This window comes from Epinephelus fuscoguttatus, linkage group LG12 (assembly GCF_011397635.1).
Source record: "Epinephelus fuscoguttatus linkage group LG12, E.fuscoguttatus.final_Chr_v1".
NCBI classification, from domain to species: Eukaryota; Metazoa; Chordata; class Actinopteri; order Perciformes; family Serranidae; genus Epinephelus; species Epinephelus fuscoguttatus.
In genome coordinates this window covers 23,394,698-23,417,201 of record NC_064763.1, presented here as the reverse complement: position 1 = coordinate 23,417,201, position 22,504 = coordinate 23,394,698, and the positions used below count along the sequence as shown (strand labels likewise).

The 22,504-nt window shown below is 44.0% G+C and overlaps 1 protein-coding gene across 1 annotated transcript in view; it reads left to right on the top strand.

Annotated features, from left to right (window-relative positions):
- srrm3 (serine/arginine repetitive matrix 3) overlaps window positions 1-22,504 on the top strand; it is a 135,694-nt gene that overhangs the window by 82,455 nt on the left and 30,735 nt on the right. The window contains exons 3-6 of the mRNA XM_049592141.1: window positions 4,074-4,175; window positions 16,158-16,259; window positions 16,796-16,876; window positions 17,374-17,442. Coding sequence (XP_049448098.1) covers window positions 4,074-4,175; window positions 16,158-16,259; window positions 16,796-16,876; window positions 17,374-17,442 — 354 coding nt within the window. The remainder of the gene's footprint in view (window positions 1-4,073; window positions 4,176-16,157; window positions 16,260-16,795; window positions 16,877-17,373; window positions 17,443-22,504) is intronic.

Genomic DNA, 22,504 nt, shown 5'->3' with positions numbered 1-22,504 from the left:
GTATGAAACCTATAGATATAGACAAGAATATCCGTGCTTTGCAGAAACTGGCGACTGGACTGCAGGTGCTGTGCTCAGTTCAACATTAATTTTAATTTGAATTCAGTGTTACCCAGTCTGGCTGAGAGTGACCGCTCCATCTCCCCCTCCTCTGCACTGTGTCAGGGCAGAACAGATGGTATGTTATGCAGAAAGCAGCTACCTTTACAGCTGCAAGAAGTGCTAATTAAATGTGCAGAGGAGAGGGGTGTTGTTTCAGTGTGCTCATCCTAATATCCACTGACAAGCATCCAATATGTGGCCATTTACACAGATTGATTCAGAGCCCACTTTTGCAGAGCTCCTCTTGAATGCAACTTAAAAGTTTGGCAATCATGTAAGAGAAAGCTTTTACATTTCTTCTCTCAGGCTTCTTTTCAGATTTTCATCGCTGTAGATAAATCTGCCCACCATTCGCCAGGCTCCTGCAGGCACTCAGGTGCTGTGGGGGATTCTTCTGGCTCATACCTCTCTTTGTCGAAGCAGCACCACTGCCAGGCATACACTCTCTGGCTTTGGTTAATGAGCGAGACCCATCAAAAGGAACCCAACTTTGCTGCTTCATGCTGCGGAGCTGTGCAAAACTTCAGAATGGAGCAATTCAAAAGAGGACAGTAAGAGAATATAGACATTATAGGTCATATGTCAGCAGACGCTTCAGCTTCACAAGCCCTGACTCCTCTTTTCTTGCTTGAGCTGGAGTCAACAAAGATAGCTGCAGGCGCTAACATCCTCACCATCATCAGCACAATGGGAAGGAGAAAGCCCCACAGCCATGGCGTCTGTTTGCCCATTCAGCCAGTATCCTTTCAGAGCCTTCTCACCCCTCTACCTATTGTACACCCTTCCTCGATAAACGACAGCTGAGAGCAGGAGGGGACTGCTGTAGAGTTGTTGGGACGCAGCTAACGTACAGCCATGTGCATGGAAAGCCATGAATATAAAGTGTGTGTTTGTGGCGTCCTTTGTGCTGAGTTGACACCTGCTGGGCTGAGAGATTGCCGTACAGCGGGACCCGATGGTGCTGTCACACCGGCTGGCTTCTTGTCTGCTGGGCCATCTTCCAGCTATTTCAGCTCTCCATCGCACTTCTCCTAATCTCATTCTCCACACTGCCAATGTGCTGAGAGCACCAAACTCTGAATACAAGGTATCGGCTGCTATATTTAATCTTGGAAAAGCTAACACTTCTCAGTTAATGCCATTTCCACACTGTGATGAGCCACTGGTTAATTTACAATCCAGTGTATAGAACTGGTCCTGCCTTAAGCCCCAGCTCAGAGAAGGGAAAGGAATCTGTTGCCAAGTAGGAGTCCATGTTTCAGCACTGAGTGATGGACAGTTCCCTTCTGCACTCCTGCTGATTGCAAGTGGAGCTCACTTGTCAGATGGCCTGAGGAGCTTTGTGTACTCTGGGTCTGAGGCTAATATTCATACTGCCGGTCAGGTCTTTTAAGCTACGTTCAGGCCCTGATCACACAGGAAATGTTTTAGTAGTTGGACTTGGCTTTGTGTAAAATTTTTTATTGAGAATGAAGCTTTGTGTTTGCATTTTTTGTGTTGCGACACGTCCTGATTTTCTGCACTGTAGGCATCTGGCATTTTTGCTGGGGCGCTCTGAACTCAGAGCAGAAAAGCACAAGCACCCAAGTTTACAGTTGGTAAACAATGGAGGAGGAACTGGTGGTAGTGGTTGCTGGATACCCAGAGCTATACGGCCAGACGATAGACAGCAGTTTGTCAAACTGCCCCAGAGTCATCCTAAAACATGCCTGGAAATGGCCATCATCGAGGTGAAGCTCCTGGACCAACTGGTGGTACTCCCTGTGATCCACCCTCTTTTTAAGGGTCTCATGCAGTGGTTAGCACTGTCCCCTCACAGCAAGAGGGTTCCTGCTTTGAACCCAGGGTGGGGGAGCCCTTCTGTGTGGAGTTTGCATGTTCTCCCCATGTCAGCGTGGGTTTTTCCGGGTACTCCAGCTTCCTCCCACAGTCCAAAGACATGCAGGTTAACTGGTGACTCTAAATTGTCCATAGGTGTGCATGTGAGTGTGAATGGTTATCTGTCTCTATGTTCCAGCCCTGTGATAGTCTGGCGACCTGTCCTAGGTGTACCACCTCTCACCCAATGTCAGCTGAGCATGTTGATCGGGTTTCACCCGACAGTATTTTTCTCTGCAAAAGAGCAAATAAGCATGTTCCTCAAAATGTTGCTGTAAGAGTGACAAAGAGAAATTGTTGCCAAGTAAGAGTGTTTGTTTCAGCACGAAGTGATAGACAGTTCCTCAATACTTTAATCATTACAAGTGGCGCTCACATTTCAGATGTTATCACTTACTCATACCCATTTTTAATTGTGTATAATTATTGAATCTTTATCTGAGCACACCGCTGTATCCCAGCCACCCCTCACATATGCTCTTGTTATACTTAATACGAACACTACAGTATATTATTAATGGCTGAGGCTTCCAGTCAGTCTGTGTCTGGCTCCTGGCTACACTTTGACGGCTTTATTAATTCTCGCCCCCCCTCCTTCCTCCGTCCTCTCCTCTCCCTTCATGTTTCTCTGCCTCTGTAGCTCATTACATCCCATTACCACAGCCCGAGCAGAATGTGGAGATGGTGTGAATGCACCAGGAGATCAGCTCGGTGTACAATGCATTAAAGAGGCCATGCGCTGTCAAGTTCTCAGACATAAGTCCCCTATGAGAGTCTGCAGAATGGCACAGGACAGAAGTTGCTTCATTGTCGCTGTCGAGGTTGTTCAGCCTGGTTGAATTACTGCTGCCCCCCTTGCAGAGCTGTCAGCGGATACAGTCTTAAAGTTGCAGCCCCGTGGTCAGACTCTTACTTGTGCCTATTACAAACTGGGAGGATGGAGCCCAAAGCTGTGTGCATGGAATATTTAAGGAGAGTTTAATGCATTCATTGTCTACTTCACCAAATAAAATCACAAAGGGTAACTTTGTTTTTTGTGATTAATGGAAACAGCAATTTTTGAAATTCCTCCAGTATTGAGCTACACAGGCTGCCACTCACGGCATGTTCACACCATCAGGGTACAATGACGTAGTTCAATGGCCTGCAGGGATCAAATTGCCACTGGTTTCACAGGCGCTAATTTGTTGTTCCCAGTAGTAATTTAGACACAGAAAATTACCAGAATTACCCTTTAAAGTATAACTGATTACTTTAATGCTCTTCTGTTGCATCCAACGATAGACGCAATGTATCAGAATTTTAAAAAGCCAGACATTCTCAATTAGAAAACATAAACCAACATCTACAGTGAGGCACAGACAGTAATGTCTCGCCGCAGAAGTCTTCAGTATTCTCTCTGTCAGCCTGCTGAAAGCTCCTCTCACTGCCCCACAGTTACTCTCAACTCAGCACTTTGCTTACAGAATAAAACATGACACGCAGCCCGGGCCTGAACAGGGAACCCGCCGGGGTCAGCAGAGGTTGACAGTGAGTCATCAGAATATACATCATTCGGGCCGCGTGTCATTTTTGGTTAGGAAACGGTCAGAGCACTGCTCTTTGCCATTTGTTGGACTCTGTGTGATAGCTGTGGATGACATGGCTCCTACACGGACATCTGGCAGTTATGACAGATGACAGTTAGCTTTGCCAGTAACCATGCTGCATTCAACGCTGCTGCTTCAGGTTGAAATATGTTCATCATTCACTTTCATTCCCGTCTGCTCACTGCTCAGCCAAATAGTCAAACCTGCAGTACTGATACAAACATGCATCGCATTGATGAGTGTGTGTGCGCAGGTGTAGATTTCAGCAGGGGTGCAGGGGATACGTCCCTGTCAATATTTAGAATATGTGCATTTGTCCTTCCCAGTAACAACATGAAGATAGCAGAGGACTTTTATTCTGACTTTTATTCTCATTTACACCATACATTGATGCAGAAAAGGTACGCACTGCTCTTGTCTCTGTGTGTGTGTGTGTGTGTGTGTGTGTGTGTGTGTGTGTGTGCGCACATCTACTAACCGTTGTGTCTTTGTGTCCAACCTCAGGTACACAGAAGAAGAGATTCGACAGAAAGTGAGCACGTTCAGACAAATGCTGATGGACAAGGAGGGCGTTATCACCAGAGAGGGCTCACACACGCAACCAGTGTAAGTAACTGTCTGGGATGTGTGCACCAGGTGTGTAACACAGAGCTACTGTCTGTGTCTTTTTATGTCACAAAAACATCTGTATTTGGCAATAGTGCTCAGATCTTTGTGTATTCGAACCAAAGAAGTCCAAACTGAGTCTAAACAGAAGCTGCCAGTTACATTTTCCAAGTGAAAATCAGTAATAGAAACAGAACAGGGCGTTACAATACAAGAAAGACACTGGGCCATATTCCATGATATTCTTTCACAATTGAAGAGGAGGTGTCCCAGAAGAAAATAAAGTTTGTTTGAAGTGTCAATGAAAGTGCGGAGCCTCGTGAGGATCATGTAGTAAAAATAACCTGCAACATCAATTGAGCCTCGTGCTGCGCTGCACAGCCAGTCTGATGAAACATTATTAAGGATGAACTACGTCAAATGACTGAATATTAAAACTATCTTCACATCTGTGTTTTTAGCTTATTGGTTTACATTCTGTCGCATCTGTGTCATGAAAAGTCCCGCTGCTTTGGCCACAACAGTTCCTGTTCACACTGCGCTGACAAAAACGACCTGGAGTACTTTGAAAATGGAAGAATAAGACAGAATTTGAGGATTATGAGACATGATGTGAAGTTACAAGGAATGCTTGATTTCTTAATAACTATGGACATATGATATATCCTTGATGGACAGTAGTACAGTGTGAATGATTGTAGCAGGATGTCAGTGATATCTGTGTGTTCAGATTTGACTCAGTAATGACTCTGAGAGGAAGTGCTGTTAGGTCCCTGAAATTGTGTCCAGAAGAAAATGTTGGCATTGTCTGTTTCTGCAAACGACAAACACCTTATGTTTGCATGTATCACACTTATCATACACACTCACCGGCCACTTTATTAGGTACACCTGTGCAATTGCTTGTTAACACATAGCTAATCAGCCAATCACGTGGCAGCAACTCAATCTATTTAGGCATGCAGATATGGTCAAGACGACCTTCTGAAATTCAAACTGAGCATCAGAATGAGAGAGAAAGGTGATTTAAGTGACGTTGAATGTGTTGTGGTTGTTGGTGCCAGATGGGCTGGTCTGAGTAGTTTCTAGGATTTTCACACACGGACAGTTTACACACTCACTTTGGCCCTCTTAGTACCAACTGAGCATGGTTTAAACACCACAGCCTACCTGAGTATTGTTGCTGACCGTGTCCATCCCTTTATGACCACAGTGTACCCATCTTCTGATGGCTACTTCCAGCAGGATAACGCACCATGTCACAAAGCTCAAATCATCTCAAACTGGTTTCTTGAACATGACAATGAGTTCACTGTACTCCACTGGCCTCCACAGTCACCAGATCTCAGTCCAATAGAGCACCTTTGGGATGTGGTGGAACGGAAGATTCTCATCATGGACATGCAGCTGACAAATCTGCAGCAACTGTGTGATGCTATCATGTCAATATGGACAAAATCTCCAATGGGTCCAACCCAGTACTAGCAAGGTGTACCTAATAAAGTGGCTGGTGAGTGTAATCGTTTCTTAAGTGACTCTGTTGAAGTGGTGGGGATAGTGGAGAGTGTATCACCTGGGCAGGACACATGCTAAGCTGCAGAGCACTGTTCAAGACCAACACACAACAACACTGGTTGTAGTTGTCATTGTGGCTTTGTAGCCCCCAGATGTGGATGTTTTGTAGCAGCCTGTCGCTGTTTCTCCAGCAGGGATAGCACCATGAGAAGCGGATACATTGCTGCATTTCCAGCAGCGTTATCACTCTGTTTCCTGTCTGTATAGTGCCACAAAAAGTGGTTGTTTTTCACATTTCTGGTTTTCCAGGGGGGATCGGACTTCCAAAATCAGATATTTAAGCTACAGCAAGATTTTTTTTTTAGCCATAACCGAGGTGTTTTGTTTGTGCCTAAATGTAACCTCATGTTTTCAATTTACAGGTCAGGGTAGGGGGAGAACATTACTGCTGAAATCTGGATTCAGATCACATTATCTATGCAAATCCAAACAATATATTTAAACCTCTTGTGTGCATTCACCTAACCTCCATTCTGTCATTCATTCTCCAGCTAATTCATTAGGGAACCATAAGAGTTTTGTATCCCTGATGATAAATGAATTAGAGTAAATTAATCTAATAACACTAGACAGCCATAAATATCAAATACAGGCTGAAATTGATTTTTAAAAGAGGTTATGAGAAATGGCCTGCAAGTCTAATAATGTCTTCAGGCGGTCGGCTCCAAACAATATGGACCGTAATTGCAACAGTGCAATAAATTTTAATTTGAATCCTTGGCTTTTGACTGATAATGCCTCTCTCTGGATACACGGGGAATGGTTAAACCCTGACGCTTTGAAAATAATCAGCAGCATTTTAAAGTCTATTCTAAACTCTGCTGGAAGCCAATGAGGCGAAGATTGGCATGATAATTGTCAATTTGTTTAGCGCTATAAGCCTCGCTCCAGCTCCGAGCGCGAGGCGACAGGGAGAGTGTCTCATCTGAGGCGAGCAGAGATGGCATTAAAAGAAGCAAAATAAATGATTGCACGTATGTTCTCTGTCCAGATTACACACAGACACACGCTCGCACAGGACACTGCTTCAGTCGTCACACACATGAGACATGGCAGCAGCAGGATGTGGGCGTAGTGTCCCTCCTGAGTCAGTCCATCATACTGTATGTGTGAACGATGGAGAGCGGCAGCGTGTGGTGGCGACGTGACCTGCTGTCTGCAAACTAATGACTGCTAATGACGCTGATGCTTCCTGTCTCACAGACTCGACTAATGACTTATCCTCCCCTGCACCTCAGTCGGCGTCTGACATTAAACCAGTCCACGAGGACAGTTAAACTCAGCAGGACGAATGCAATAAACTTGATTTAATAATTTGTGGCCCAGAGAAAGTACACTCTGAAGATACAGAAAGCTTTGTTTGTTTTGCTTTTCGGGTTAGTTCACTCTCAAGGGCACTTCTGACTCGGGTCAATTTGGGATTTCAGAGCTTCTCTCCAATTCTGCAACTTTCTCTCTCCAGAAAGGCCTTGATGTGGAAAATTGAAGAAGGTTGTAATTTGCAGGGTTGTTATCCCCCCACTCCCCTTGCACTCAACACTCCCCCAGGCCCTTTACACACACATATACACACTCACACACACACACACACAACTGCAGACCGCTTTGTGTAGTAATCTACATCCCTCTGACCACCACCCTGACTTTAAATGTGAAGTGCCTCCTTCTGAAATATTATATGAAGTATGCTGGCATGAACCCGTGGGTTGGCCTCAGGGCAAAGCTGTGCTATAGGCCCCCTGACGCTTACTGCCACCAGCAATAAGCAGATCAACAATCCCCTACATTAATAGAGAATATGACGCTCACATCAGTTAACGTGGGCGCACAGGGGCCCCAAGAGCCTACGGCTTACAGTATACTCAGATATGCAAGTGATCTCATATTAGTGTAAAGGTTGTGTCACTCTTCTTTATAGTATGCAGGGTTCAGCGTTAACGTCTTGTCAGGCAAGTGGGTCAGAAATCTACCCACTGAAGTCAGTTTGTACTTGCCCCTATACAGATTGTTTTATTTATAAGTAGTTAACAACAAAAACTAACATTGGAGTTTCACCCACATCCATACTGCAGAGACCTGGCACGTCTCGAAAACGAGGGTCCTTGTTTGATTCTATTTCTTTTTATCAATGCTAGTGGCACAGCTCTAGGGATGGCAGTACCAGTGTGTTGGTCCACCACTTTGGTCCAGACTGAAATATCTCAACAACTATTTGATAGACTGCCATGAAAGTCTGTACATTCATGATCCTTAGAGAATCAAATCCACTGTGCCAACATGAGCTGAAAAGCAGCTCGCAGCTTTTTGGACAGATCTCAACTCCTCAGTGAACGTGCACTAATGTGGCTCTCTGGACTCTGTGCTCAGTGGATGCGACGGAGCAGCAGCAAGTTCAGTCAGCCAGTCATCAGCCAGATAGAGATGTGGATGGATGGATGGATGGATAGATGGATAGATAGATAGATAGATAGATAGATAGATAGATAGATAGATAGATAGATAGATAGATAGATAGATTATTTGTCCCCAGTGGGGAAATTTGACTTGCGTCCCATAGTCATCAGGAGCACCAACACAGTACAATACAAACAAAAAGCAACACATATCATCAAGCATCATAAACACAGTAGGGTTGTTTAGGTGAGTCCTATTAAAATACTTATTTGATGAATAAACAGAAATTACATTTACACGCAGAGCTGAGGTGCTTGTTCAGGAGCACAATACTAGTGGGAACAAACAACCTCTGCTCTCGGGCTTGTAGCCTAGGTACAGTAAACCGTCGTCCTGATCTCATAAGGTCATATTGATTGAATAGCAGATGTCTTACGTCTCCAGCAATAGCCTTCCCTTCCCTTTGGTTTATGATCAAATACCAGCACAACTGATGACTTTCCCATCACCATTAGCTGTATTCTGTGTATAGTGCTGTCAACCACTATTTCTGAAATATTCAACTGCGCCTATATAAAAAGTTATGAATGAATTTTTATTTGACTGTGTCAGTATGTTGTGCACACCCATTTCCCAATAACTCAAAGGCAAGGCAAACTCTAGCCAAAAAATGTAGTTTAATTTAATTTAATTAAAAAAAAAAAAAAACCCTCACAGGGAACCTATTTGTCGCCATTTACGTGTGGGAATTATAAATGTGTGGCACATCAAAAGCCCTGATTGGCAGCCAGTGTTGTGGATGATAACATTTAAAAGGAGAAAGCCGTGAGTGGGACAATGGATCGCTTTATTGTACGGAGCAAATTACAACAAAGCACCAGCGTAGACGACCTACTGCTGAAAGAAAAGAGAAAAAAAAACTGTCCGTCAGTAGACACTATCACAAAAGCTACCTGTCTTATTTTTTCTCATGTAATTGTCTTATGTCATGATAAGAGTGATAATACGTGTTACTGCTGTAGACTCTTTGTCTTGTTTGGCTTAAGTTTTACCTGCACTGAAATCTAATAGTTTGATTAAAATTTGAAAGATCTTGCAAGTTTATGTGACATACATGAACAAAGTTAGTTTCAGTAAATGAAAAAATGAAAATTAAAGAACAAATATAACAAATAATGGTAAAAGTAAAGGTTATTATAAAGTATTTTAATGGTGTCACCAATCACAAATTTTGTGACCAGCCGCAGTTAATTATACATCATACTGTATAATCATATAAATCATATAACTCAAAATTAAGGTACAAACTGATGTAAAACAGAGATTTATAGATATAGATAATGGACATACTGGTAGATAATCTGCTAAATGAGAGGAGGTTCCATCACAGCCTCGATAGCGCTGCTGCCTTCAGTGAGCGTGAGTTTGCTCAGCTGTGAGGTTTTATTCAGATGCCATCTTTTCCACGGGGACTGTTACTATTGACATGCTGCACCGCTCAGCTGTAGCTTAATACTCACTTACACACTAGCAGTAAACAGCCAGCAGTAAGCATGGATGAGCTAGCTCATAACTCTGTTTACCGATGTCCCACATTGATTTCCTGCAGAATGGATGGGAACACGGGGCGGAAGAAGGAATGCAGTGCGTAAAGCCTCTTATACACAGAGACTGTCCGAACAGGGCCAGATCAATGAGGAAGCTGATCCTGGGCAATCGGCAATCGATATCTGATGAAATGCCTGAGACGGACGTTTCTCATTAGCAAACAGTTGCAATAAAAATGGATCCACTGTTTGACTGTTGCACAGATAATCTGGGTGCACCCACAACATCAAGGTTTTCCCCATGATCACTGAATTGATCAGCGTAAACCTCCAGCCCAGTCAGTCCTTCATCCTAATATGACCACCATAAAGCTACCAGCTACTAGATTTGCCCCCACCCTCCTGCTGCAGAGCAATCAATCCGACCTCCACCCACCTCCTCCCAGAATAACAAACTATAACTCTGTGCAGCAATAGAAATATATCCGGGCCTTCAGTGGCAGAGTGGCTGTCTGAGCGTGGATATGGATGGACTGCACTGCTTTGTGCTGCAGCCCTGTGGAGGTCCTTGGCTGTGGTCCATCACTGCCAGGTCCCAGGGACAGCGGCTGAGTTAGGGAGCTTCCCTCCTCACCAGGGCACCATTAAGCACAGGGACACTCACTCATCTGCCTAACAGGGATGCTGCGTTGATCACCACCAGGCTGGACAGATGTCTCCGGCATATTGGAGCATGGCATCGCTTAAGAGATTAGAGACAGGATGGGGAATTAGTTGATTTATCTATAATGACTAAGCATGGGACCACTAGATAGTTTCAGTTGTTGTTAATTGCTCTTCTTGGCATTCGCTCCCAGCCCTACAGGGACACTAGCCTTAGCCAAAAACAAATGGCATTTTGCATTTTTTTTAATTGATCTAAAAAATAACATATTATCATGAATGGTGTCCAATCAGGCTTTGCTAATGACTTTTAGTCTAATTGAAATGCAGTGTAAATTGCTTCATTATTAACACACTAACCCCATAAAATCACGAGGGACCTCATTCTGTATGATAGATAAATATTCTATGTGCATCTTCACTATTAGGAGCAAAGCCAAGTCACCAGAGGAAAACACTGGCTTTGCACATTTCTGCAAACCATACATTACATTTATACCTTTCAGACATGTCATACCAAGATAAAGTGACATAATTCTGACTTTATGTATATGGGCTGAGTTTGTCATCATGGTGGATGGTGAGAAACCTAGTAGGGGTGTAATGATACATTGATCTGGGTTGATATATCGATTCAATAATCAGCAGTCCAATATCATATGATCAAATATGCAAAGTAAAAACACGATGCATTTTGTCATCTTAAGACAGAAATCAGTGGTGCACCCGGTGGCTCTGTGGGTAGAGCACATGTCCCATATACAAAGGCAATGTCCTTGACGCAGTGGCCTCGCTTTTGATTCGAGCCTGCGGCTCTTTGCTGCATGTCATCCCCTCTCTGTGTCCCCCTTTCATGCTTAAACTATCCTCACCAATAAAGGAAAAAAGACAGAAAATAATCTTAAAAAAAAAAAAAAAAAAGAACTCTGTGTCACCATTCGCCCAAGCCCACAAACAGTGCTAGCGGCCAAGCACCAGGCAGACAATGACAAACAGCCAAGAAAATGACAATGAGGATATTTGCTGATATTGATGATAGGCTGCCCCTTTGAGATGGTCCGTCGATTGAGCGTAGAGTCCACACTGTTACAAACTGCACTCCTTGAAGAAATACTATCACATTTTTGGAAAAATGAAAGTGATTCCAGAGAGAAGCAGACAGAGGGGTCTACAGTCTGTGTTTGAAGGATATATCCAGGATGTCAAACTGACTCAGCAGCAACAACAGGTTAAAAAGACAAAGATAGTTAGAAGCTAAAGCTGAACTATAGGCTACAGATCACAGTGTAGAAGTGAACCACCACATCACTGCTGATCGCCACAGAAGACAATGAATATAAAGGGAAACTTTGCTGATATTGAACCAGCTGTGTGGCATCACAGTGTGTGCAGATGAACTGTGTTTGGCTTTACCCCTGTGCTGCTGCCAGCACCCGGACCTCCACCGCCGGACAGGCAGGGATCTCCGGGGGAAGTCAAACAACGTTCATCTGCGCACACTGCGATGACACACAGCTGGTTGAATATCAGCAAAGTTTCCCTGCTTCCCTTCACTGTTTCCTGTACAGCAGGGTCGCTCTTTGTTTCACTGTTATAATCACTAAAAAGCAAAAGCAGCATGTGGATACATTCAGTAGGCTATATCTTCAGTAGCTAGCTAGCTAACCCTACACTTTGCAGGGTCTGATTTTGGTTTTGGAACAGGGAAGAAACGTATATCTTTCTCCAACCTCTCCAGGTAACGAGTATCACTAATACAGGACGTGCCCCAGACACGACATTTAGCTCCAAATCCACAAAACCAGCCTGAAAATGAAGGAAATCTGAAACGACTGCATTAGAGTCAGTCAGACCCTGGTCTGAGCCGGCCCGATGCCAAGTTATGATTGGCCAGTCTGTGTCTGGGGGTGGGACTTAGCGAAGGCTCAAATGATTGGATTATAAACCATTTTGACGGCAGTCATGTTTGTAGCAACCAAACCGGGTATTCTAGATCAGAGCATGATCTTTTCTTAACCCTAACCAAGTAAATTTTGAGCCTAAATCTAAGCACATGACAACAGCAGTGTTGTCACAACATAAAACTTAACAATGAAATGTAAAGTTCAAGATATTAACAGATGTTAACAGTTTTCTGGTTTGCAGAAACTTACGATGCCAACATTTTCTTCTGGCAACTGGGTTGAAGAGAACTGTCCATTAGGCCTGCTGCCATATCCAATGTTGAATATTTGTTTGATGTTAAATTCTAGCAGAATATTGAAGAATATTGACTATAAAAGAATATACAATTTACCAACTAAAGGTTCTGGGTCAGGTTCTGGCCTCCAGCTACAGGTCTGAAACTCTTTCTTTTCATACTTTTACTTTCTATTTATGCTTCATGCTGCTGCACCTCTTTTAAAATCTTACATGATTTTATGACTTATAGTTTTCCAACTCTAATTTTATGAATCAGTTCTGTTTTATGTCCATTATGTCTATTTTCATGTGAAGCACATTAATAATGTGTTTGGACAAACCTTCTTCACGAATGCCATCTCTGATAAGAGGGTGAAATTGAAACTGAACTTCAGAAGTAACAAAACATGTGGCTTCTACTTGTTTCATGTTAGGGTTATGCTAATGATATGGAAATCTCCACCCCACAAATTGACACGATTGGTTCCTTATGCTTGTGACGAATGAAAATCTGGCTGTCTGAATTTGAAGTTTTGTCACCATCATTGGTACACTGTAGCTCTAAGGTGGAAATGCTCAGCCATGACAATGACTGCTATTCTTGTAGCATATAAAAACATTCTATGGACATATACAAGGTCAAAAACTTGATAATCACTGAAGGTGGTTTGAAAGCCCTGAGTAATGTTTCCAGTCTTCCTCTCAGGCTGCAACGAAGTCTGCCTGGTAGGCTTTCTGCCAGAAAGACATGTCTTGTTAAGGTTAGAAAAAAATGTGGTTTGGGTTAAAGTGAATATGTTTCTGCCACAAAGCATTTGTATACAACCTCCACCTCTCAGAGGGTAGGGTGTTAGCCTGTAAGGCAAAATGCAGGGCATGTAAAGTCCATAAATCATTCACCACTCCCTCAGCGGCTCCTGTCTTCTTTCACTTCACGATTCAGTAGCTGGACTAAGAAGATACTGTTACAAGAGGTTTACATGTGTCCTCTGCTCAATATTTACATGTTTTTCTCAGTAATAAAATGAGTGCCATCAACAGTAGTGTATCTATATTGACTCTCAGTTTCTAACTTAATAGAGTTCCTAACTTTGTTCACATTAAAATTCCTTCTCCCATGTGAACTGCGTCACGCCCACACTGCCTGCAGTTGTTTACTTCTCTCCCCAATTGATTCTGTTTTCGCAGACTGTTGTGTTTGTTGCTCAAGTTCAAATTAGCATGATTTTTGTAATGCAAGTTTATTCATCAGAGCGCATGTTGCAGTGTGTGTGTGTGTGGGGCTGCAACACTTCTCTGTGCAGAGAAAACGCTGTCATTGTGAAGTGAGGTTATTTCGCTGGTTCTTGGCATCCCTGCTGTGCCCAGTGGTGCTCAGCCAATTAAGAGCTTTGCTGCCTCATCTCTTCCTAACTAACCATCAGGCTTGTGTCCTGTTCAAATCCTCCACACTCTCTCCTTCCACATTCTTTACACCACTTCACTTTGTCTTTTTTCCTCTGCACCATCCCTCCTCTTCACTCTGATGGTGTGTTTGATCTCCTCGGTAGAGATGCACCATCCTTTGCTTTGTCATCTTCTTTCTCTGTGTTGCTCTTCATCTCATTAGTCCTGCCTGTTTTCATCTCTCTCCTACTAATCGAGGCTGCATGGTTCGTCATCGAGGTTGTGTCTCTGTCATTATCACTCTAATCCAAGTAACTTCCACTTCCATATGCAGCATCTCTGCATGAAAGGTACCAGAAAGCCCAGAGCGTGGCCTGCTCTGTTTATAACAATACAAGGTCAGGGAGATAGGACTGCATGGGGGAAAAAATAATCAGTGTGGCGTGTTCTTTATCTGTTTCTTTAGCCCGTATGGAGCCTGCAAGGTCAGATCTGGTGGATCAGAAGAGGCCACATAAGAGAGGAGGGGGTAGCGGGCAGGGAGGATTAGGGAAGAGGCTGCTGCCATCTGTCTGTATATGCAATACACTGTGTGTGTGTGAGGAACAAGTGGGAAGATATGAATCCCACAAGCTGAGCTGTAAGAGTGAGAGAGATGATGATATTCTCACTGCCGGGATGAGAGAAGATTACAAATGTCAGTGTAAAACCATAGTCACAAAAAAGTTCAGAGTGTGAGCATCACATTTTTATATATTTAACTTAATGTTTTTTGGAACAAAGTTAGGCTCCAGATGGGTAGGTGCACGCCAGGTACATTCATTATCCAGCAGCATAGCTTCACCAGGTCCACCCACAACTTTGATCCAGACTGAAAAATCTCAACGACTATCGGATGGATATCCATTAATTTTCTAAATTCATGATCCCCAGAGAATGAATCCTACTGACATTGGTCATCCTCTGACTTCTCTAGCACCACCAGCAGGTTCACATTTGTGGTTTTGAATGACATGTCTGAACAACTAATGTATGGATTGCCATGGAATTTGTTGCAGACATTTGTGTTCCCCTCAGGTTAAACTGTAATAAAACTGGTGATCCCTAAATTTGTCATCTAGTTTGTCCACCTGAGAGGACTGACAAGTTGATTTTTTTCAACTGTAAAATGTCCCACTTTTTATGTAGCTCCATCACAATTCCTAAAAAAAATTCAAATCATAGGTGTGTAGGTAGGTAGGTAGGACAGTTTATGTTACTTCCACCCGATCATCAGATCTTTAATCTTCTAGAGTTGGATTGTCCAACTTTTGTCTCCGCTCTCTTGCAGTAAGTTACATTACACAACACCTTAGAGCCTTGACACACCAAGCCCATGGTCAGCCGTTGGTCAATGTCGGGCCAACCTTTTGTCCTAGACGCAGGCGATGTGAGGAAATGCAACAGTTGGCCTTTGTTGCCACTAGTTCAGTCAGCCACTTTCGTCAAAGAAAACTTTATTACATTTGGTGGTATGGCTCTGTTCTGGGGCCTCTCTGCCTTTCCTAGGCCTATGCAGAAAGTCTCTTCCATGCGCCTACGAGGAAAGCCTTAAGGCAGAGAGAGCAAACCTCCCTGCCTTTCCATGCGCCTACATGGAAAGTCTAAGGCAGGGAGACCACACCTCTCTGCCCTTCCATGCACCTACATGGAAAGTCTAAGGCAGGGAGACCACACCTCTCTGCCCTTCCATGCACCTACATGGAAGGTCAAAGGCAGGGAGACCACACCTCTCTGCCCTTCCATGCGCCTACATGGAAAGTCTAAGGCAGGGAGACCACACCTCTCTGCCCTTCCATGCGCCTACATGGAAAGTCAAAGGCAGGGAGACCACACCTCTCTGCCCTTCCATGCGCCTACATGGAAAGCCTAAGGCAGGGAGAGCAGCAGCAAAGTGATTCCAGTATTGCTAGTACCGTATCAAACTGGATCACTGACATCCTGAAACAGACCTTGAAATGATCAGGATGATTCAGCTGTTCCTTTATCAGCAGGTAAACTCTACTTTCTCTGCACTCCTTCTCAGGATTGGATGGGCCCAATGTTTTTCTTTTTTCAAGAAGACTCCATTTTGCTTTGCATCTGCTTCTGTGCGTACAAAAAAATACCGACTTGTAGTGCGAAGGCTTTACTCCTCTCACTCTCAACACTCACACACACACTCTACATTAATGACCCTTAACTCTTGTGTTTCCAGGGTCAACCACCTGCATTATCGGCCTGATGGGTACGAAGAAGACCCTGAATTGGCTGGCTATCAAGACGGAGGCTATGACCATGATTACCACAGCGACAACCGGTAAAGCACATGTTTAAACACACACATGCTGTTTAATGGTGATGTGTTGACCAGCTCTGACCCCTCAAGTGGTGAATTAAATCAGCCACCCATTATCTCCTTCACATGGCCGCCGGGTGTTTCCTATAGTACTATCCATAAATGAATCCCAAGATGAAATGCTCTCCTCCACCACACAGTAACAGCACGCACCTGGAGATGAGCATCTGTTATTATTTACGTTTACAAACCATAATGCAGATGGTTATTTAGATTTTCTGGACGTGACACTTGGCAGAAAAGATTAAGTGCCATTTCCTCAAAGTGATTTCCTGTTTCCATTGTCTGATGTATTGCATGTTATGGCAGAATGAAATGAGGAAATGAGAAAATAGACCCTTATCGCCTCACACAGTAGCAAATAACTATAATCAGAAATTTATTCTTTCTGGAAATTATTATAACAATCACTTGTGAATTATTTCTGCCTCTCTCACTCTGGATCTCACTTTCGATCTCGCTCCCCCTCTTGTTCTCTCCTTCTGTGGCCAATTCAGAGTGAAGAGGAAATCAAGCAGCTCTCCATCCCCTCGTCCAAAGAAAAGGAAGAAGAAGAAATCTGGCCGCCGAAGGAGTCGGTGAGTGGAAACGGCTTCCGCTGATGAAGTGGTTCAATTTTTGTCCTTTCTCTTTTTTCCTGCCGCCTCGTTGACAGAATAATTACACTGTGGTTTTGTGAAATGGAATTCCAATTATTTTTGTGGGAATATTTCTAACGAGCTATCAGATACTGCAATCACAGAGAAAGGGGGGGTCGATTATAGGGAGTCATTAGCAAAGTCTCATTCCCATTGTCTTTTGACGAGGTCAGCAGAAGACAGACAGAGTGAGAGACTGAGAGAGAAGGAGACAATGCTAAGGAGAAGAAAGGATAAGAAGAGAAAGGCAGAGAGATGAATGGAGCTGGGGACAAAGAGAGAAACATCAGCTGTCACCTTTGCTAACAATGATCCCCTCTGAGGTGTGATGTAATGGAACACAGTGATGAGTGAAAAGCCAGAAGCTGGCAGCAATCTGAGGCTCATTTTGCATCTTTGTCATGGCATGCAAATTCTCCCCTTCTCTCCACCAAAAGGTTCGGCAGCTCCTCACCCACTCACAGAGAGAAGAAGAAAAAGAGTGGGAAGAAACACAAGCGAGACAGGTGAGTGTGTTCTTGCTGTGTGTGAGTGTCATCATCAGTGACATGTCAGCACAAGAAAGAGAAGTGTGACTCTTTGAGGGTTTATGAACAGTTGCCCTCACACTGATGGGTGTGACAGATGAGTGAGAAGAAAAGGTGAGGCGACAAGGGGGAAAGGCAGGAAGCAAAAGGAAGGGGAAGAAGGAAAGGCTAAAAGAAAGATAGGAAGACAGGGAAAGGAGGAAAGTTAAAAAGAAGAAGGGAGGGAAGGAACAAAAGTGAAAGGAGGAAAGATTAAAAGATAAAAGTAAAAGGGTAAAAGATAAGAAAATGTAAGTAAAAATAAGAAGAGGAAAGATGAGAAGAAAAGGGAGGAAGGAAAGGAACAAAAAGTAAGGGAGAAAGGGAGAGGGAAAGGGGAAAAAAGACACGGAGTAAGAAATGGAAAGAGGAAGTACTAACATAGGGAGAGAAAGGAGGAAAGGCACAAAAAAGGAAGAGGGGAAGGAAAGGACCAAAAAGAAAGGGAAGTAGGAAAGACTGAAAGATAGGGAAAAAGGGCAGTGACAAATTAAGAGGAAAGATAAGAAGAAAAGGACAAAGGAAAGAGGAAAAGGGGGGAAAAGAAATGGGAGGTTAAAGTATTTAAAGACAGGAAGAGTATGAAGTAAAAAGGAAAGGATGAAGGTTGAACAGAAAATGGGGGAAGAAGGAGCAAAAAGGAAGGAAAAGGAGGAAAGACTAGAAGACTGAAAGAACAATGGAAGTGAAAATGAAAAGAGGAAAGCTAAGAAAAGGAAGAAGGGAAGGGAGAAAGACAGGAAGTAAAGGAAATGGACAGAGGAAGTACTAAAACACAGGAAGAAAAAGGAGGAAAAACAGAAAATACGAAGCGTTGAAGTAAAGGACCAAAAAGAAAGGGAAGAAGGAAGTCAAACATTTAAAGAGGGAAGATAGGAAGAAAAAGAAAGGGAGAAGTAAAAAGGAAAAGGGTGAAAAGGAAAGGAAGGTTGAAGTATTTAAAGACACAGTGTAATAGGAAGTGAAGAGTAAAAGAAGGAAAGATTAGAACTTAAAGAAAGGGAAGGGAAAAAGACTAAAAGGTAGGAAAAGGAAGTGAACAAAGAGGAAAGATAAGGAAAAGGGGAGAAGGGGAACAAAACGAATGGGCACCAGAAAAGGAACAAAAAGAGGAAAAGAAGAGACATTAAAAGAAAAATAGAATTGGAAATGAAAAGAGGAAAGATAAGAAGTAGGAAAGTAGGAAAGGGAAAAAATACAGCAAGTATAGAAGTACTAAAACATAGGGAGAAAAAGGAGGAAAGACAAAAAAGGGGGAGTGGGAGGAAAGGAAGATGGAACGAAGGAAGAACAAGAAGAAAAGGCAGGGACAAAGTAAAGTTTAAAAGACAGGAAGAAAAGGGAAGTGAAAAATGAAAAGAGGAAAGATGGGATGAAAAAGAAAAGGAAGAAGGAGAGGAAAAAGGACAAGAAGAAAAAGAGAGGGAATAAGAAAAGACAAAAAGATAGGAAGCAGAGAGTAGTGAGAATAAAAAGGGGGAAAATGCTAAGGGAAAGTGAAAAAAGAGAAGAAAGAGCAAGAGCTCATCAACAGATACTCATGCTGTGCCTTGGGATATCATAACGACAATAAGCAATTGTCGAGTGCCCTCCTCCTCCTCCAATTTCTCCCGTCTCTGTGAGCTCCTGACTCCTGGGGGAGCAGGGCTAAATGTGTTGCTCTAATAACCCAGCCTGTACAGAGGAGCGCCACACAAGAAAAATGAGCCTCTCACCAAACTGCTGAGCATCACTGCACCTCCTTGCTCTCGTTTCACACCTCTCATCCATCCCCCTCCTCTCTCCTCATCCCCACACCTCCTCTCTCTTCATCCCCATGCCTCCTCTCTCCTCATCCTCACGCCTCCTCTCCTCATCCCCAGGTTTCCTCTCTCCTCATCCCCACACCTCCTCTCTCCTCATCCTCACGCCTCCTCTCCTCACCACCACACCTCCTCTCTTCATCCCCAGGTTTCCTCTCTCCTCATCCTCACGCCTCCTCTCCTCATCCCCAGGTTTCCTCTCTCCTCATCCTCATGCCTCCTCTCTCCTCATCCTCATGCCTCCTCTCCTCACCACCACACCTCCTCTCTTCATCCCCAGGTTTCCTCTCTCCTCATCCTCATGCCTCCTCTTCTCATCCCTATGTCTCCTCTCCTCATCCCCAGGCTTCCTCTCTCCTCATCCTCATGCCTCCTCTCTCCTCATCCTCACGCCTCCTCTCCTCACCCCCACACCTCCTCTCTTCATCCCCACGTCTCCTCTCTCCTCATTCCCATGCCTCCCTCCCAGCCTCACACCTCCTCTCCTCATCCTCACACCTCCTCTCTCCTCATCCCCGCACCTTCTCTCTTCATCCCCACGCCTCCTCTCCTCATCCCCCAGCCTCCTCTCTCCTCAACCCCCCCCCTCTGCATTGCAGGTGTTGTTGATGTATGAATAATGTATGGATGGAGCAGAATGCAGGGTTCCTCCCCAGAGAGTATCCGTCCTCCCTTGATGCTCAGAGCTAAAGAATTCATCCTCCTGCTTGTTTGTAACTCACTTTAATATAACAGCTTCATTGGGCTCGTTGAGCTCGCATGTGTCTCACATAAAGTATCCATGTCCTTGTAGTGAAGGGGAGGTGAGGGATCTAGCTGTGACCAGAGTGTTTGAGGGAGGAGGACAATAATTAAAGCTGCAAGCAGCAATAAACGGGCACTCGCACCTTCATGTGCGTCAGGGTTGCTGGTCGACACAGTGTTTCTTGCTTGGAGTGCATTGTGGAAATGACCTATTGCAACTTTTGTACCACTTCCTTTGTAGACTATGGAGTGCCAGAGAGTGTTGTCGGAATACTGGACTTTATAACTTGAATACAGTAACTTGAAACATATCGATAATCAAAACCATTTTTGATACCGTGGGAAAAGCTGACCTAGTAGAGCAGGCGCCTCATGTACAAAGACCATGTCCTTGCTGCAGTGGCTGTGGGTTCAATTCCAGCTCTGGTCCCTTGCTGCCTGTCATCTCCCCTCTCTCTCCCCATTTCGCATTAGAGCGTTCCTATCTAATAAAGGCAAAAAAAAGATCTTTAAAAAGATATTGTGACTCTAAAATTGCTTGTAAAAACAACTAATTGACTGTTAACAAGTAGTAGTAGATACAAATTTCCTACGTAACAATCTGTATCAGATAGTTCAAGAGGTTTTTCAGTCATGACATCAAAACCAAAAATTGTTCTAGCTGGCCCCAGTCTTCTCTAATCAACCCTGTGCTTTCAGTGGCAGAGACAAAATGAGTCACTAGGCGTGTCTCAGCTCAGGGGCTGCAGCCTTTGAAGGACGCAGCCTTTGCAGTCGATGTCGGCCACGTCCTTCGAAGACCGCATTAGCCAAACCAAACGGTCTCCGAAATGGGACGGTCTGGTCTGCAGAGGATTTCCTGGTTGCATCACCAATTGTTCTTGCCCTGACCCATTGGCGTTTCTGTTAGCTAACAACTAGCTGCGCTTGACAAAAGGAGGAGTAAGCTAGGAAGTTAGTTAGCAGTAAATCATGGACCCAGAGATTGTTATTATGTTTTTTATTTAGTATTTGAGGAGATGATTCACCGCTAGAGACGCCGCCATTTCATATACAGTACAGGCCAAAAGTTTGGACACACCTTCTCATTCAATGCGTTCTCTTTATTTTCATGACTATTTACATTGTAGATTCTCACTGAAGGCATCAAAACTATGAATGAACACATGTGGAGTTATGTACTTAACAAAAAAAGGTGAAATAACTGAAAACATGTTTTATATTCTGGTTTCTTCAAAATAGCCACCCTTTGCTCTGATTACTGCTTTGCACACTCTTGGCATTCTCTCCATGAGCTTCAAGAGGTAGTCACCTGAAATGGTTTTCCAACAGTCTTGAAGGAGTTCCCAGAGGTGTTTAGCACTTGTTGGCCCCTTTGCCTTCACTCTGCGGTCCAGCTCACCCCAAACCATCTCGACTGGGTTCAGGTCCGGTGACTGTGGAGGCCAGGTCATCTGCCGCAGCACTCCATCACTCTCCTTCTTGGTCAAATAGCCCTTACACAGCCTGGAGGTGTGTTTGGGGTCATTGTCCTGTTGAAAAATAAATGATCGTCCAACTAAACGCAAACCGGATGGGATGGCATGTCGCTGCAGGATGCTGTGGTAGCCATGCTGGTTCAGTGTGCCTTCAATTTTGAATAAATCCCCAACAGTGTCACCAGCAAAACACCCCCACACCATCACACCTCCTCCTCCATGCTTCACAGTGGGAACCAGGCATGTGGAATCCATCCGTTCACCTTTTCTCTCGTCTCACAAAGACACGGCGGTTGGAACCAAAGATCTCAAATTTGGACTCATCAGACCAAAGCACAGATTTCCACTGGTCTAATGTCCATTCCTTGTGTTTCTTGGCCCAAACAAATCTCTTCTGCTTGTTGCCTCTCCTTAGCAGTGGTTTCCTAGCAGCTATTTGACCATGAAGGCCTGATTCGCGCAGTCTCCTCTTAACAGTTGTTCTAGAGATGGGTCTGCTGCTAGAACTCTGTGTGGCATTCATCTGGTCTCTGATCTGAGCTGCTGTTAACTGCGATTTCTGAGGCTGGTGACTCGGATGAACTTATCCTCAGAAGCAGAGGTGACTCTTGGTCTTCCTTTCCTGGGTCGGTCCTCATGTGTGCCAGTTTCGTTGTAGCGCTTGATGGTTTTTGCGACTCCACTTGGGGACACATTTAAAGTTTTTGCAATTTTCCAGACTGACTGACCTTCATTTCTTAAAGTAATGATGGCCACTGGTTTTTCTTTAGTTGGCTGATTGGTTCTTGCCATAATATGAATTTTAACAGTTGTCCAATAGGGCTGTCGGCTGTGTATTAACCTGACTTCTGCACAACACAACTGATGGTCCCAACCCCATTGATAAAGCAAGAAATTCCACTAATTAACCCTGATAAGGCACACCTGTGAAGTGGAAACCATTTCAGGTGACTACCTCTTGAGGCTCATGGAGAGAAT